Genomic DNA, 17271 nt, shown 5'->3' with positions numbered 1-17271 from the left:
TTTCGTGTAACAATTCTATTTGTAGTAGACTTACCCTGAAGGAGTCTGGTCACTTTCTGAGCTATTTAAAAAAGAAAGAAGGCACTAAGTTATGCAACTTAGAAATCACATTACGAGATAGTTTTTTAAAGCTTAAGAGTATTTAAAATCTAGAGTATAAACAAATGAATAAACTGCAAAGGATTTTTGGCCTCGTAAATTTTAAAAGCGATCTTACCCAGCAACAACAGTAGCATTATCGACATTTACAAACCTAGACTGGTGAACAGCATGTTACAGAGTGTGTGAAATAACACCAAAGCTTAATGATGTCAAAATCCAGGCTTCATGATGACAAATCTTATGTTCATAAGTCAAAGGAGCAGAATCAGGCTATTCGGCCTATCGAGTCTACATTGCCATTCAATCATGGCTGGTCTATCATTCCTTCTCAAGACCATTCTTCTGCCTTCTCCCCATAACCTTTGACACCCTTATTAATCAATAATCTATTCATCTCTGCTTTAAAATACTCAATGACTTGGCCTACACAGTCTGTGGCAATTAATTCCACAGAATCACCACCCTCTGACTAAAGAAATTCCTCCTCATCTCCTTTCTAAAGGAATGCCCTTTGATACTGAAACTGTGCCGTCTGGTTCTAGACTCTTCCACCAGTGGAAACGTCCTCTCCACGTCCACTCTATCCAGGTCTTTCACTATTCAGTAAGTTTGAATGCGGTCCTCCCGTCAAACGCTCATCATACGTTGACCCAAACATCCCCGGGATTATTCTCGTAAACCTTCTCCAACGCCAGCACATTCCTCCTCAGATACGGGGCCCAAAATGGCTCACAATACTCTAAATGCAGTCAGACCAGTGCCTTAAAGCATTAGCATTACATTCCTGTCTTTATATTCTAGTCCTCTCGAAATAATTGCTAACATTGCATTTGTCTTCCTTACTATTGATTCAACTTGCAAATTGATCTCTTGGGAATCCTACACCAAAGTTCTTTGGCCTGTGGATGCTTACTGTAGATGTGGTCACCAGGGATCTCAATGGCTTCCATCAGCTAATATTGACTCCAGCTGCAACATATTTACAACCGGTCTTACCTGTCTAAAGGAATTAAACTATAATCGTTAAGTATAAAGCTAGGCTATTGCCGTTAACTAACCCCAGACACTGCATTTGGATATTTAAGTTGCATTCAAATCCCTTGTTCAACTCAGTCGAGTAACCTCCCCCCAATACATTATCAGTATCATCTCCTCTGGGGAAAGATGGTGGTGGGAAATCACCACTGATTCAAAACATAAAAGACCAGCCATGAGACCATGACTACAAAAGGTTAAAGTCTGAATCGTCTGCCATGAATGACTCACGACTCCTCATATCGTTACACCATCCATACAAGGGGTGGCAAATTACTCCATTAACCTGGAGGAGTGCAATCCAAGCATCCAAAAGCTTCATTTCATCATCGTTGAAACACACGGCATTCGGTCGATGCTGGCCAAAAATGGCTTTTAGTTTAATTCCACTTTCGGATTTTGGTCCCTAGTTTTGCAAGTTATTAATCTTCAAAAAGCTCGCCCAGGTGGTTCTACAAGTTTTGCTCCCATCACTCCTTCAGGCATTCACTGGATAAATTAATTTCTCAACTCCTGTCAAATCTGCCCACATGTTAAAGTAAAAACAAAGTCCCCAGTTAATGAGGCCTTTGCGAAAGAAAGTGTCTTGTTTATATCCAGCCTGATAAAACTAAACACTACCCTAAACATTGAACCCATCTTCCTTAACTTTCTAGTTACTGCTGCAATCCAAGGCTTTTCTTTATCAGCGTCTCCTTTGACTGTCCTTCCAAATGGGGGATTGCAATGGTCAAGAGAGACACAAAAAGCTGAAGTAACTCAGTGAGACAGGCAGCATCTCTGGAGAGTAGGAATGGGTGACGTTTCGGGTCGAGACCTTTCTGACGAAGAATGGAAACATCACCCATCTCTCCAGAGATGCTGTCTGTCCCTCTGAGTTACTCAAGCCTTTTGCTATCTTCGGTTTAAACCAGCATCTGCAGTTCCTTCCTACAAATTGCAATCAGTCCGAAAACTGCGCCCCCATCCCTGTCCTCCAGAGTTGCTGCCTGACCCGCTGAGTTATGCCCCTGTCCCACTTAGGAAACCTGAATGGAAACCTCTGGAGACTTTGCGCCGCACCTAAGGTTTCCGTGCGGTTCCCGGAGGTTTTTGTCAGTCTCCCTACCTGCTTCCACTACCTGCAACCTCCGGGAACCGCACGGAAACCTTGGGTGGGGCGCAAAGTCTCCAGAAGTTTCCGTTCAGGTTTCCTAAGTGGGACAGGGGCGTAACTTCAGCACAGTGCATATTTTGTAAACCAACATCTGCAGTTCCTTGTTGCTCCTTAAAAATGGTACTTGTCTAAATCCTGAGACAATAACCAAATAAAACTACTTCGAGGGGGGGGGGGGGGGGAGTAGGAATAAATAAAATTTCCATCTGATACGTCATTATTTGCCCCCTTCCCTAACCACATGCTCCAAAAACAATTAGCACAACGCCAGGTTCTGCAAGCAAGCACCAACTGGATTTGTATTGTTGAGTTTACAACAAATCCAGCTTCACAGACCAAGGCCTTCTGCAAATTGCACGTTGTTAAACTCTATCCTTCCGCCCGGTAACAAAAGCTAAATGACAAGCAATACCCGCTCTGCCCCCTGTGTGTGTGTTGAACTTGTAAACCTAAAGGGCCTGTCCCACTTGTGCGATTTTTTTTCCGGCGACTTGCTGGCACCCAGTCATAGTCACAGCAGCAGGTCGCCGAAAATTGTCAAAATCCAGCGGCGACCAGAAAAAGGTACTACTCTTTGGGTGACTACTCACCCAGACTACGCAGCACCTAGACTATGGAACAGCATCCCTCTTCCCATCAGAACTGCCCCCTCCATCAACTGTTCTAAACTTTTTTCTACTCACAAGCCTTCCTTGAGGTCCTCTGAGGGAGCGCTGTATGTATGTATTTATGTGTGTAATGTTGATCTATGTACCACTGTATGTAGCATGTTAGTACCTGCACTAATGTAAAGCACTTTGGTCAACAAGAGTTGTTTTTAAATGTGCTATAGAAATAAAATTGACTTGACTTGACTGCTCACGACCATACAGGCGTCACCCCCGCGACACGTCGCCTGTATGATCGTGAGTAGTCGCCCAAAGAGTCGTACCTTTTTCTGGTCACCGTTGGATTTTCAACATTTTGAACATTTTCGCCGACCTGCTGCGACTATGACGGGTGCCGGCAAGTCACCGGAAAAAAAATTGCGTAAGTGGGACAGGCCCTTAATGCTTATAACAGGACACCATTTTTTCTTCCAGAATGCATACAAAAAGCTTTCCCCAATGAGCAGAGAAATGAAAATTACTTACCATTTTGTTTGAGGATGGCTGGAGGTTGACTTTGGTGCTGAATTGTACCTCTCTGCAATTAAAACCTCGATTAAAATATATATTTGTTTAATCACCACCATAAAATTTAAAGCCTATTATGCGCAATAAATTTGCACACAATTGAAAGATGCCAGACTGTGGCTCCATTAGTCTTAGTGAATATACCAGGAAGTGGATGAGCCACGAACTATAGGCTCCAGTTTCAATGCCTGAAGAAAGACTGGATAGACTCGGCTTGTACTCACTAGAATTTAGAAGACCGAGGGGGATTTATAGAAACTTACAAAATTCTTAAGGGGTTGGACAGGCTAGATGCAGGAAGATTGTTCCTGATGTTGGGGAAATGCAGAACAAGGGGTCACAGTTTAAGGATAAGGGGGAAATCTTTTAGGACCGAGATGAGAAAAACATTTTTCACAGAGAGTGGTGAATCTCTGGAATTCTCTGCCACAGAAGGTAGTTAAGGCCAGTTCATTGGCTATATTTAAGAGGGAGTTAGATGTGGCCCTTGTGGCTAAAGGGATCAGGGGGTATGGGGAGAAGGCAGGTACAGGATACTGAGTTGGATGATCAGCCATGATCATATTGAATGGCGGTGCAGGCTCGAAGGGCCGAATGGCCTACTCCTGCACCTAATTTCTATGTTTCTATGATCTGTATTTAATTAATTTGACTCAGCTGCATTGATATTAGAGGTAATAAAACTGGTCTCAATAACTTGGAAACTACTTTTCTCCTCATAGTTCTCATTATCGGTCACTATCTAATGACTTTTGCTTTGCAGCCACTGTGTGATCTGGTGCAGCCTTGTTGTTCTCTGTGGTTCAAAAGCTGCTCACTCAAGTTAAATTAAGGAGGTGACAGTTCTCAATATAGATTACATGCTTTTAGCTGCTCAGCTCAGAATCTAACAGCATGCAGATGCTGTGGAATCTGGTTTAGGTAGAAAGAAGCATGTGTGGAATCAGGAATGGCAGAGGAAGGGAAGACACCGGTAACTATAAGAGGGGGAATGGTAGTTCCTTTGGTATTCCCAATTTATTTTTGGTAGAAGAGGCTATCGACTAGCAATAATTATAATCAAACGAGCAGCGAGCAGCTTGGTAATGAAGATCATTCAAAAACCAAATGGCCAATAAGTAGTATTGCTTGTGGAGTCAGCATGTCACCGATTCAAGAAACATTTTTGGAAACTAAATAAAGATGAATTCTATTAAAAGTGTAAGGCCAGCTGAAAATATTTTGAATGGGGTCTAGGACTTTGTATTTTCAACCTTTACCACTGCAGTCTTCTAACTGATACTTTAGTAGTTATGATGAGAAATAATCATGTCCCGCATATTGAGGATCAATCACCCTCATCACTAAATTCAGGACACGCTTGGCTCCGTATATATGCATCTCCTATAACATGGCTTTATTGAACACAAATTGACAATTATCTTGTTGTTGTGTGGGCATCTCTTTCAAAATGATTAAAGAGATGGAGGCTGAGTCTATATGCAGTTCAGTTATGAAAAGTATGTTTCTCTAATACTTTTCGGTTGTTACAAAGAATAAGCACAATGTCTGATTATCTTTCGTGCTTCTCAAAACATGAAATCGGAATTCAGTATTTGATGTCAGCTTGGGTATGGAAAAAAGCTTCACCCATCCCATTGATCCAAGCCAGATAAAATATTCTACTGATGGGAGGGTCACACCATGTAATGAGAGCATTTCATTTAAAATAGCTTGAAATACTTACTCTGCCCTTGTACACTGTAGTTAACATGCTGAGATTCCTAAAAAATAAAAAGACAATATAAAATGTGAAATGTACTGCAACAATAATGGGCCGGAAATGGAACAGACTCCTCTTTGACCAAACTTTAATACATACCCTGCAATCTACTGTCATTCAGGAGACTTTCAGAATGCACTTTACTGTCGAGATCATACACATTTTGGCTGGGATTTTTTCATAAAGACCATGAAAGAATTCTAGAGGCACGGCAACGTTTCATTTAAAATGTTACAACTTTGGTGAACAACATTTCTAAACTCGGCAACATGAACTTTCCACTCACCAAAATCTGTCAATTCTGAACTTTAAAATCCTAAAAGAGTTACAATGAACTTTGGATGCAGACTAGAATCTTGTCAGTGGGTGGGGAAGAGCAGCTACAGGTCAAAAAAAGGATCAGATGCAGCATGGAAACAAAGGAAAACGGAGAGAAGAAACACACACCAGTTAATTCTAAGCTGCAGTAATTTTCAACCAAGATGGAAAGTAGCAGAATTTCTTCAAGCTGATTACCGAGATAGTTTTGTACTCTTAGCATCTTAAATATAAATGGATATGTACACAACATTTAAATATTGATGTTTCCTTCAGTCATAAATTAGTAGAAATATTCAGAATGGTAGATATATTGATACTCAACTTGGATATGACAATCAAAAGCTGTTCAAAATTACTCAAGGTTAAATTTAAACATATTAGATTTGAAAGTTCACGTTAAGTTTAAGGTTTGACAGGTTGCATGCAAAGAATTAACCACTAAAAAAGGATACGAACATACTCAAGTTCAGTGTCATTGTGAATTCCTCTGCAATGCTTTTCTTATGACCTACAATATGCGATTCCTTTGATATTACTCCTTTTTCTTCTTTTTCCACAGCATACATCCACATCTACATTATTTCTTTCCTCTCCTACATCATACAACCCTCATTTGATTCCAGGTTCACATATTCCATTTCCGTGGAGGCAAATACAGATACCTACCTTTGTTGGAAATGGAAATTTTGATGGCTCAGCCTTGCATGGTGTGTGAATTGCTGTCAGGGGTGGTGGCCAGGAATGAGTCATCTCCTACAGCACACAGAACGCAAGAGGTCAGAATTTTATTCCGTGTGGGATAGCAACATGATAACACCGCACAACAGGTTACTTCAACAAGAATTGTTTAACATTTTTTAAACGGAACACAACATATATGTAAATCTATAACTATCCCCATTTTCCATTGTAAATTCTGTTGCTCGTTGCACAAATCAATCTATAATTACCCCCTGCCATCAATAACCATGCTACTGGTGCAATTTTACAACCTGAATATGCGTTACGGATTCCAATGTTTGTAATGGAAATCATAGACACAACTTGGGCAATGCCAACAAATCTCCCGGTATTTATCCAGACTAGATCCAAGATGGCGCCCAACCCCGACGACCGTGTGCCAGGCACAGAGGTGGATCTGCAATCACGCATTCTAACCGCACTGAATCCAAAGAATATAGCTGGCCTTTGACGTTATGATAAAGATCAATCAAACTCAGAATAACGTGCAATCATACTTAGATTATGCAGTTCCACGATCTCTAGCTGCATTTTTATCATAACATAGAAAATAGGTGCAGGAGTAGGCCATTCAGCCCTTCGAGTCAGCACCGCCATTCAATATAGAAACATAGAAACATAGAAATTAGGTGCAGGAGTAGGCCATTCGGCCCTTCGAGCCTGCACCGCCATTCAATATAATCATAGGCTGATCATCCAAAATCAGTACTCCGTTCTGGCTTTTTCCTCGTATCCCTTGATTCCCTTAGCCCTAAGAGCTAAATCTAACTCTCTTGAAAACATCCTGTGAATTGGCCACTGCCTTCTGTGGCAGAGAATTCCACAGATTCACAACTCTCTGGGTGAAAAAATTCCAGCACATACAAGCCCAGTTGACCCATTCTTTCGTCACACGACAGTTCTGCCATCCCGGGAAATAACCTGGTGAACCTACGCTGCACTCCCTCAATAGCAATGATGTCCTTCCTCAAATTAGGAGACCAAAATTGCACACAATACTCCAGGTGCGGTCTCACCAAGGCCCTGTACAACTGCAGTAGGACCATCTTGCTCCTAAACTCAAATCGTCTCGCAATGAAGGCCAACATGCCATTAGCTTTCTTCACTGCCTGCTGAACCTGCATGCTTACTGATGTACAAGCCCACCCAGGTCTCGTTGCACCTCTCCTTCCCCTAATCTGACACCATTCAGATAATAATCTGCCTTCCTGTTCTCGCCACCAAAGTGGATAACCTCACATTTATCCACATTATACTGCATCTGCCAAGCTTTTGCCCACTCACCCAACCTATCCAAGTCACCCTGCAGCCTCATAGCATCCTCCTCGCAGCTCACACTGCCACCCAGCTTTGTGTCATCCGCAAACCTAGAGATGTTACATTTAATTCCCTCGTCTAAATCGTTAATATTTATTGTAACCGAGACTTGCGGCACCCCACTAGTCACTGCCTGCCATTCTGAAAAGGACCCGTTAATTCCTACTCTCTGCTTCCTGTCTGCCAACCAGTTCTCCATCCGTCAATACCCTACCCCCAATACCATGTGCTTTAATTTTGCACACTAATCTCTTGTGTGGGACCATGTCAAAGGCTTTTTGAAAGTCCCGGATACACATCCACGGGCTCTCCCTTATCCATTCTACTTGTTACATCCTCAAAAAATTCCAAAAGATTAGCCAAGCATGATTTCCCCTTCATAAATCCGTGCTGACTTTGACCGATCCCATCACTGCTTTCCAAATGCGCTGCTATAACACTGCTTTAATAATCGACTCCAGCATCTTCCCCACTATTGATGCAAGGCTAACTGGTCTACAATTCTCCGTTTCCTCTCTCCCTCCTACGAAGTAGAGACCATTTATGATAGGGCATGGATTTTTATTATAATTAACAAAGCATATTTTCCATCCTTCATTCCATTTGGTTTAGTTTGTTTTAATGACTCAAATGCTGGTCTGCACCAAATCATGAAAGATCAGCAAAAAAATGGGAAAACAGAATCACCAACTTTAAAGGAATGTTAAACCATTCTCACAGGGGGGATCGAGCTGGGATTGCCAACCTGTTGCTAACTATATTTACCAAACTGCCAGGAAGACTGGAACTTCAGTGCAACTAAACTGGATAAATGCATCATCAGCTCTTTACTGTGATCTGTATGGCTAAGTTTGATCAAAGCAGCGTGCTGGCTTAATTGGGTAGCAGCGGGAATAGCGTAATTTCCCTCAGTACTGAGGAATGGGGAAAACATGCCCATGCATGTAGAACAAGTGTAAACATTGTGTGGTCTTGCCACAAGAGAAACCAACCAAGCAACCTGCAGGCACTTAAATGAAGAGGGAGACAGATGAAGCATGTGGCCAAAATAATCAAGGGGCTTCTAGTATTGTATCATTATTCATTATGATCATTACTCCCAAGAATAAAACAAGGACTTTGGAAAATAAAGGAATAAAAGGGGAAAGATAAAAAAAACATGTCAAGTGGACCAAACAGTACAGTTTAAAGTAAAAAAAAAAAAAAAAAAAATTGTGCACAAAATGTATTATGTTGCATATCAGGATTAAGATGTATGTACAATGCTTCTAATTTAAAAACAAGTGGCCCAAACAGGTATTCTACTGTCCATAATCAAAACGAGACATACCTTTAAAATCTCATCCACACAACTGGCGTCACCGGAGACTGAAGACTGAAAATTTCAAGAAGAAACCAATGTGATTTTTCTCACTATTATCAACGTTTTCTCACTATTTCACATCTGTTATACACTGACATTGCCACCAAACCACTAAGAATATGATTAATGCTAACAAAATAAAATTAGATTAAATATAATTACATTTAAAAACGGCGGGAAAAAAAACAAGCTTCCCCTCCTCCCTCTGAGCAGATACTACAAGCATGGTACTACAAACATGGCAGTTCAGGCAGTATCAGTTAACATTGCAGGTCAAAGACTACATTCGATTTTTGTTCTGGTATCCGTTTCTCTTTCCACAGAAGCTGCCCGACCCGTTTCCAGCACCTGCAGATTTTTGATTTTGATTTTCTAATTGACAGAACTTTAAATACCATCCTGTCTTAGAAATATTTCACTGATTCTTCATTGAAGTGGAATCTAAATTTTGGAATCGTTTCCTCAACTGCAACGTTGGGAGTATCTTTACGAGAAGGACTGTGGTGATTCACCGGGGCATCCCATAACCTCCCATAACAATATGACGGGCAATAACTGCCTGCCTCCATGCTCAGAGCCCAAAAAATGAATGAAGCAATATTTATTATGTATCTCAAGTCATGACGCTGTCCAAAACACAAACGATATATTTGAGGGAATAATCTACAGACATTAAGATCCCTTGTATTTCATAGTTCCTGCAAGATTAAAATAACGATTCTTACATTCAATCATTTCTAAATTGCCCACTGTTTGGTATTTTGGCTAAAGAGTGAGCAAACAGTCGCTATGTACACTTGTTTGATCACATCTGCATTAGCTAGATGCTGTAGAAGAGAATATCTCGGAAACATTCAGGTCAGGGCAGCAGTTCCAAAGTAGAGCATCTAATATTTTAGATACGAGTCGACTGTCAAAAGCTGAAAATGTTTACACATTAAATGAGGAATTAAGATTCCTCTTTTCCATTGTCTCCCCCCCAGATCTCCATTTCAGACCTTAGTCACTCTTTATTCCTAGAGCTATAGCGGCTCTGAACCGGCCCTGCTGAGTGCCCCCCACCCCCCCTGGACTGTCTCCCTCGGATGGTCACGTCACAAGGCTTATTTATTTATTTTACTTTTCTCTTACATCGGTTGGAAGCTGCATACTAAATCTCGTTGCACTGACGTGCAATGACAATAAAAGATATTATTATTATTATTATGTCTAAGAAGGAACTGCAGATGCTGGAAAATCAAAGGTAGACAAAAGTGCTGGAGAATCTCAGCGTGTGTGGCAGCATCTATGGAGCGAAGGAAATAGGCAACGTTTCGGGCCGAAATGTTGCCTATTTCCTTCGCTCCAGATGCTGCCGCACCCCTGAGTTTCTCCACCACTTTTGTCTCCCTTCACTCTTTATGTCAGTGTTTTGATGATGGTTATTTATTAATACAGAATAATATATTAATATTAAAATACAGAAAACTTATTTATCTGGTATTTATGCAGCGGGAATTCTCATGCAACAGCAATTTTTCTCTAAGAGTATTAAGCAATTTTGTAAAACGTTAAAAAAAAATGTAATATAAAGGTTTACAGTCAAGCTGTCCAGAGTGCAAATAAAATTGCAATGTAAAATCTTGTTATTTAAAACAGTGGTTCATAACCTTTTCTAGCTCATGGCCCCCTTGGGATCTTTTAATTTTTCTGTGGCCCCCCCCTGACATTACTAGCGGAAAAAAAGTACTTCAATATTATAATACCTTCCATAACAATATCAGTGTCTATTAATTGCACATATATTCTCTTTTATTCTATTCCACGAACATCAAAAATATTTCAACTACATAGATTTAAATTTATTAGAACTGAAATTTAGGAGGGTAGCTCTGTGGCCCCCTTCATTGAACCTGTGGCCCCCTAAATCCCAAAATTTTTCTGTGGCCCCCCTGAAATTTGCCATGGCTCCAGGTTGGGAATCAGTGATTTAAAAGGCTAAAGATATGACATAGTTGGGACATTTATTCGAAGGCTTGCACACATAATGCCACAGCATGGTATTTTGAGCAATTCTCATGCAACTGCCACTCTGTTCCCCAAGGATGCCGAATGCCCGACAGTACAACAGTCTGCCTACTGGAATAGCTTGGCATTTGCTTTTGTACCTGGTTGAGCACAATGCTGAAAACAGATATTATTGCTTGATTGCAGCTATTACTACTGTTAACTCTATCAAAAATAATTTAACACTATGCAGTAGAGAATTAAAACAAAAATAATTTCAGTAAAAATCAACAGTTTTATGTATTCACTCATGCGATATTCCAACGATTTGGGAATAAACTCAGAATCTGGCATAAACAGAAGAATATTTTATCGCTTCTTTCTTGTCAGGGCATCAGCTGGTGGCATTGTTTTTTACTTGGATTACAAGGGACACAATAGCTGGTAATGACAACAATTTGTGATCAGAACGAATATGGTGCAAGCAAGGAGGAGCTTTAGATTATAGTTTACAAAGAAGGGGCTATTTTATACAACTGTGGAAATGCAATCAAAAGAACAAACAATGAAATGTTCAATTGTTCTTACCAATACTACATTAGAAAGCCTACGCGGTTATTTCATTTAGTGTGTACAAAGTGGGGTACGAAGGAAGTGATGACTTGATTATTGCACAACTTGTAGAATTCCAACTCTGGGTTGGACGACAAAAGCTGCACCTCAACTGAAATATTCTATTTTATTTAATCATTTACTTAATGGCTTGACTGAAACAGCAGCACAAGGGTCATATTTTGATTTTGTTTACATAGTTACAAGAAGTAAAACTTTAATACTCTGGCACAGTCCGAACATTGGTGGTGTCAGACTATTAGATGTTCCCCATTATTGGACGTCATTTCCATTAATACCACAAGGGACATTAACCTGACTTTTTTTTCTTCTTTTCTTTTCTTTTCAAGACGTGACAAGGCCTTGCATCCTGTGAGAACTGGTAAGGTTAATGGGGTCCCCGGCAAGTGGGGTAACTGGATGCTGCGGGATGGCATGAGAAGTGGGGCCCCAGTGAGCAGGAACGCAAAGGATGGGGGTGCAGGGGTGGGCGCCCAGAAAACTAGGAGGATGATGCATGGCACAGGAGGTCAGGAACCAGCAAGCTATAAGGTAGCTGGGTGAAAATGATCTTAGTGGCCAAATCCTGGACTATCTTGATTTACAAATTTTACAGCGTGCACTTTAAAAAGTATTAGACTCCAATGTATCAAAAAGATAGATGTGCTCTAATTAAATGGAGATTTAGGCAAGAGATTCACTGTAGATAGCCTTATTGAGTGTTGCCAAGAGCTGTCATGAATGATTACTTAATACACAGTTGACAATGTGATCTGACAGTTAAACGGTAACAAACCTCTCCAAGTCCTTATCATTGCTCTATCCAGAAGGGAGAAGGTTAATTAACAACCCATTTCTATAAAGATGTCTATTACACAAACAGCCCAAGAGATGATTTGTTGCAATAAACGGTGGAGGAAATATTTGCCACAAATCAGGGAGACAGGAAAAATAGATTGGAAAGCACAGGACAGAAACGATGGAGTTCTCAGGAACCGCTGAGGGTTAGCTCTCTGCAATATCAAAATAGTACATTCATTCTGTGCTTTCAATTAGCAAGCGTTCAACATTCTTCATCTCCTTGCACGAGCTGCAGTCAGTGCTTGATGAGCTATTCTATGGAACTGGCATCGATAACAAAATGAGAATTTCTATATTCGACAAACCCGTGACATAGAAAATAGAAAACAGGTGCATTCGGCCCGTCTGCACATCTAGTCGTTCCATCAATAACATTTAAAAAAACTCTGTAATTACCAAAAACACTTAAACCTCATTCTACGAGACTGCCCTTTAACACTATGGAGAGTTTCATGCAACTTCAGCAGACCAACAGTAATATTTTGAATCTTCTGAATCAAACTTTGAGACAATTTGCTTACCTCCACTGATTGAGATGGGATTTTCAGTTTTGAAAGTAGCACTTTGTTGCCGGACTTCATTTCAGCCAGACTGCTCCCATGAGGCTGGCTACCATAATGCTCAGAAGGAATCTTCGGTTCTACTGATTCATTAGGTGCTTGATCCTGTCCATCCATGGGCCTTACATATGCAGTGGGCTTCTGTATCATTGAGCTGGGCTTGGACATCAATGCAGGAGTGAAAGATTGTGAAGTATGCTGCCCACTAGCAGGAAAAGTATGAACACGTGACGGAGAGTCCCAGGTAGCATCCAGGTCCCGGGGAGATTTTGACCGATGGCGCTCTTTACTATGGTGGTCACTTCCTTGAGACCTGGAATGACTAGAACTTAAAGATGAAGAAACTGCAGGTGGTTTTGCCGGACTGACTGAATGGGACTTTGAGTGTTCAGATCCATGTTGCCCACTTCTCTTACGATTGCTACTGTGTGAATCACGGTCGTGTCGCTGGCTGCTGCCACTCCCAGTATTGCTGCTGCTACCGCCATGTCTTTGGCCACTGCCATGGCTGCTCGGCAACCCCGAACTTGATCTCTTTTGTGACTGCGATGAAGTACTAGGGGCAGAAGTTGCTGGACCCACTGGAGTCCACTTACTGCTTTGGTGAGATGCACTGTGTCTATGCTCTGTAAAGAAAGCTTGATCAGATTTCTCATCTGTAGTTGATGAAACTGTCCCTTTGGGTATGTCAATGAACTTTTGAATAGGTCTGTCTCCTATATAGTCTTTCATTTCATCATAGTTTCCCAACATGCTCTGGATTTTGCTGGAAAGTTTATCTTCTGTTCGCCCCTGTTTTGCAAAAAAAAAAATTTTAGTCGACTTCGAGTGTAACAATGACATTTAATCATAAGGCTGTACCATTGTGAACAATGACAATAGCAGGTATGAATAATTATGTCCATCGCTACTTCAAATGAAACTGGGGCAATGTCAGGACTCAAAGGATGATAAATCATTAAAGGGTCAGCATGGTTTTTAACGTAAATTGTGTGATCTGGTTAGAATTTATTAAAGAGCATTGATATTGGATATCGGAGTGATGCTTCTGACGCTGGCTGGGAGATAACATATCCACGATCTCAGGCATTTTGAACATTTTAGTGGGAATATTTGCTTCCCGAGTTACTTAGATATTCATTTTTGTTTGCACGCTATTATTTAAAATACATAATTGAGTTTAGGAGCATAAATATCTAAGCAACTCAGAAAGCAAACATTCCATTTCAAATATCCGAAATATTATCTCCCAGCCAACTTCAGAAACACCGTTCCCACATCCACCCACTCCTCGGGTAAATCTAAAAAATATCAGGGTAAAGTGGGGAGGGGGGGGGGGGGGAATAATCAACTTTGGAAATTCTGTAGGGGACAGTTCCTCAAAAAGTTAAATTCTTAGAAAATAAAATAGGAAATTTAGGAAAACCTATTTCAAAAATAGTTGGTAGATTTAAGCATTACAGCCAAGTTAAACAAAAATCATTTTTCTGAAATGTAAATTTCCATGTGCAAATCAGGATTTGATTAGTACAAACTTTAACTGCTTAATCTATAATTTTTAATTTATGAATGCTGAATTCTGCTTCCATCATGGCTCAGCTTACAGAGCCAATTAAATTCCCAAGGGCAGATAACTAGAAAACCATAAATCTCAACATGTAACTGCAGTGTTTAATGGAAATCATTTCTCCCGGGAAAGAAAAACCTGCAAATTAACTCAGTTTGTGTAGGAAGGAACTGCAGATACTGGTTGAAACCGAAGATAGACACAAAATGCTGGAGTAACTCAGCGGGACAGGCAGTATCTCTGGAGAGAAATGTAGTTTTAAGTTACCCCAGCATTCTGTGTCTATCTTCAGTTCTCTCCAGAGATGCTGCCTGTCCCACTGAGTTACCCCAGCATTTTGTGTCCATCTTCAGATCTCTCCAGAGATGCTGCCAGTCCCACTGAGCTACCCCAGCATTTTGTGTCTATCTTCGGTTCTCTCCAGAGATGCTGCCTGTCCCATTGAGTTACTCCAGCATTTTGTGTCTATCTTCGGTTTAAGCTAGCATCTGCAGTTCCTTCCTACACAATTAACTCAATTTCTCAGTTTCTCAATTTACATTCCCAGTTTCTCAGTTTACTCAATTCCTTTAAAAAGGCAAAGCCCTTACTTTCCACCGAAATGAAAGAAATTGCTAAACCTGCAGCAGAATTTGCAGTGCAACTGTTGGGGAAATACAACAAGCTAGTGCTCCATCAGTGGACTCGGAGTCTAACGCTGTAAGAGGCCTGTCAAAAACCTTAGGATCTCCACGTTTGTGAGCGATCCTCAAACCGGATCAGATTATCAATCTGGCCTTTCTCTCCAAAAGTTGTGCCCAACAGCTTTGCTATTTGAGTTCACTACTGAATGATGCAGAATTAAAAACAAAATCAGCCATCCCTTTCATGTTCAGAATCAATCTTGAGATAAGGTATCTAAAGAACAGAGAGCAACTTGTAGTTGCAGTTTAAATTGATGGATGAGAGAAATGTCAAATGTGATGGTGGATTGCCCTTGGCACAGCAAGTATCGCTGGATTATAAGACGCAGGGAAATTTACAAGTGCACGGAAAATATAGTCAGTGCAGAAAAGATTAAACTTATCAGATTCTCACAGGCAAGATTTCAATTTCCAGTGTTTCCAGCAGGTTTCCCCAATCACTGCTAAATGTTTCCACACACCATATTTCTAAGTGAACCACGGTAGATTAAGCACCTCGTGGCATATGGAAACTACACGAATATGGTGCATTTTTTTGGTAGCTAAAGCAAAAACCATCTTAACAATAACTGGGAGTTACTGACCAGGTCAACCTCAGATTTGGTTTTTGTCAAAAATGATCAATTTAGAGTCACAAAGGAAGAGGACAAGTGACTTTGAATCTTGCCCTCGCTAAATGATTTAAGGATAATTATTAGCTTTGCTCACCCATATTTACTGTACCTGTACTTTATACGGCTCAGCAAAGAGAGGGGAATTTCCAGGGAAAGTCTCTTCATTCTGCTGAATTCCTTGATTTCTCCGCTCTCGTTCTTTCATTCGTTGTACATTTCTATCTTCACGGTTCATGTTGCTGCAAAGAAAAAGCAGAGCCAGCTATCCGTTAAGGGAAATGTAGAGGGCACGTGAAAATGTTTTACAACCTTCAATTTGGCACGTTCGTCACATTTTACACCAGCATTCACATTAAAAAGCTTATTCATCGACCTACATTTGGAAACAGTTGGTGTTAAATTAAGCTATTCCTTGCCTATTTAAACCAGAACTGAAACGTGCTGAGAGCAGCCATCAGGATAATAATTTGGCTGCCCTCTATTACATTCAGATAAAATAAGACATACTCCTGAGATTCCTTGCCATTTACATTAGAGAGATCTCCCAGAAACCGCATTGTGCTGCGACCTCAACCAATTTAATGGGAATTAGAAGTTTGCAAAAATGAAACATGTGGGGATAGTATGTCCCCTTCTTTAAAAAATACTTCAGCATAGTTTAGCAAGTTTTTAATTTTAAAAGGGTGGCCACGTTATTTAAAAATTTTAATTTGAAAGATTTAATTCATATTTTTGATTCCCTCTTTCTGTTAGAGGTATTTCAAATTCATTATTCTTAAAAACCAATTTTTAAGCTGGCACAGTCAGTTAAGAGGCTAATGACTAATTTCAAAACTTATAAGTCTGTGCGAAAGAACTGCAGATGCTGGTTTAAATCGAAGAGAGACACAAAATGCTGGAGTAAAGCCTGAAGAAGGGTCTCGACCCGAAACGTCACCCATTCCTTCTCTCCAGAGATGCTGCCTGTCCCCGCTGAGTTACTCCAGCATCTTGTGTATATTTTAAAAACTTATATAAGGATGTTTCAGGGGGAGTGTGTTTCTTTTGTGTGCTGCTGAATGCTGTTTCAGTTTCAGTTTCATTTATTGTTACAGTTCATTGTCAGGTACAGTGAAAAACGTTTGCTGCGTGCTAACCAGCCAGCAGAAAGACAATACATGATTGCAATCAAACCATTTACAGTACAGATACATGATAGGGGAATAACGCCTAGTGCAAGGTAAAAGCCCTGTCCCACTGTACGAGTTCATTCAAGAGCTCTCCCGAGCAAAGTCCAATCAAAGATAGTCTGAGGGTCACCAAAGAGGTAGATAGTAGTTCAGCACTGCTCTCTGGTTGCGTTAGAATGATTCATTTGCCTGATAACAGCTGGGAAGAAACTGTCCCTGAATCTGGCGGTGTGTGTTTTCAACAGAT

The 17271-nt window shown here is 40.6% G+C and overlaps 1 protein-coding gene across 5 annotated transcripts in view; it reads right to left on the bottom strand.

Moving 5' to 3' along the window:
* aff4 (AF4/FMR2 family member 4) overlaps positions 1–17271 on the bottom strand; it is an 87097-nt gene that overhangs the window by 39491 nt on the left and 30335 nt on the right. For 2 of the 5 annotated variants that reach the window (XM_033029216.1, XM_033029217.1), the window contains exons 2-8: positions 15965–16094; positions 12953–13783; positions 8940–8984; positions 6218–6304; positions 5195–5231; positions 3427–3478; positions 35–61 (exon numbers count right to left, since the gene is read on the bottom strand). In XM_033029216.1, the coding sequence (XP_032885107.1) occupies positions 35–61; positions 3427–3478; positions 5195–5231; positions 6218–6304; positions 8940–8984; positions 12953–13783; positions 15965–16090 (1205 nt within the window). In that variant the 5' untranslated portion in view covers positions 16091–16094. Of the gene's footprint in view, positions 1–34; positions 62–3426; positions 3479–5194; positions 5232–6217; positions 6305–8939; positions 8985–12952; positions 13784–15949; positions 16095–17271 lie in introns of those variants that run through there. The other 3 variants (XM_033029219.1, XM_033029220.1, XM_033029218.1) reach the window with 2 other exon arrangements.

The sequence above is a fragment of the Amblyraja radiata genome, chromosome 11, assembly GCF_010909765.2.
Source record: "Amblyraja radiata isolate CabotCenter1 chromosome 11, sAmbRad1.1.pri, whole genome shotgun sequence".
In the NCBI taxonomy this organism is placed as follows: domain Eukaryota; kingdom Metazoa; phylum Chordata; class Chondrichthyes; order Rajiformes; family Rajidae; genus Amblyraja; species Amblyraja radiata.
Note: the sequence above shows the minus strand (reverse complement) of the source record. Positions and strands in the feature narration are given on the sequence as shown.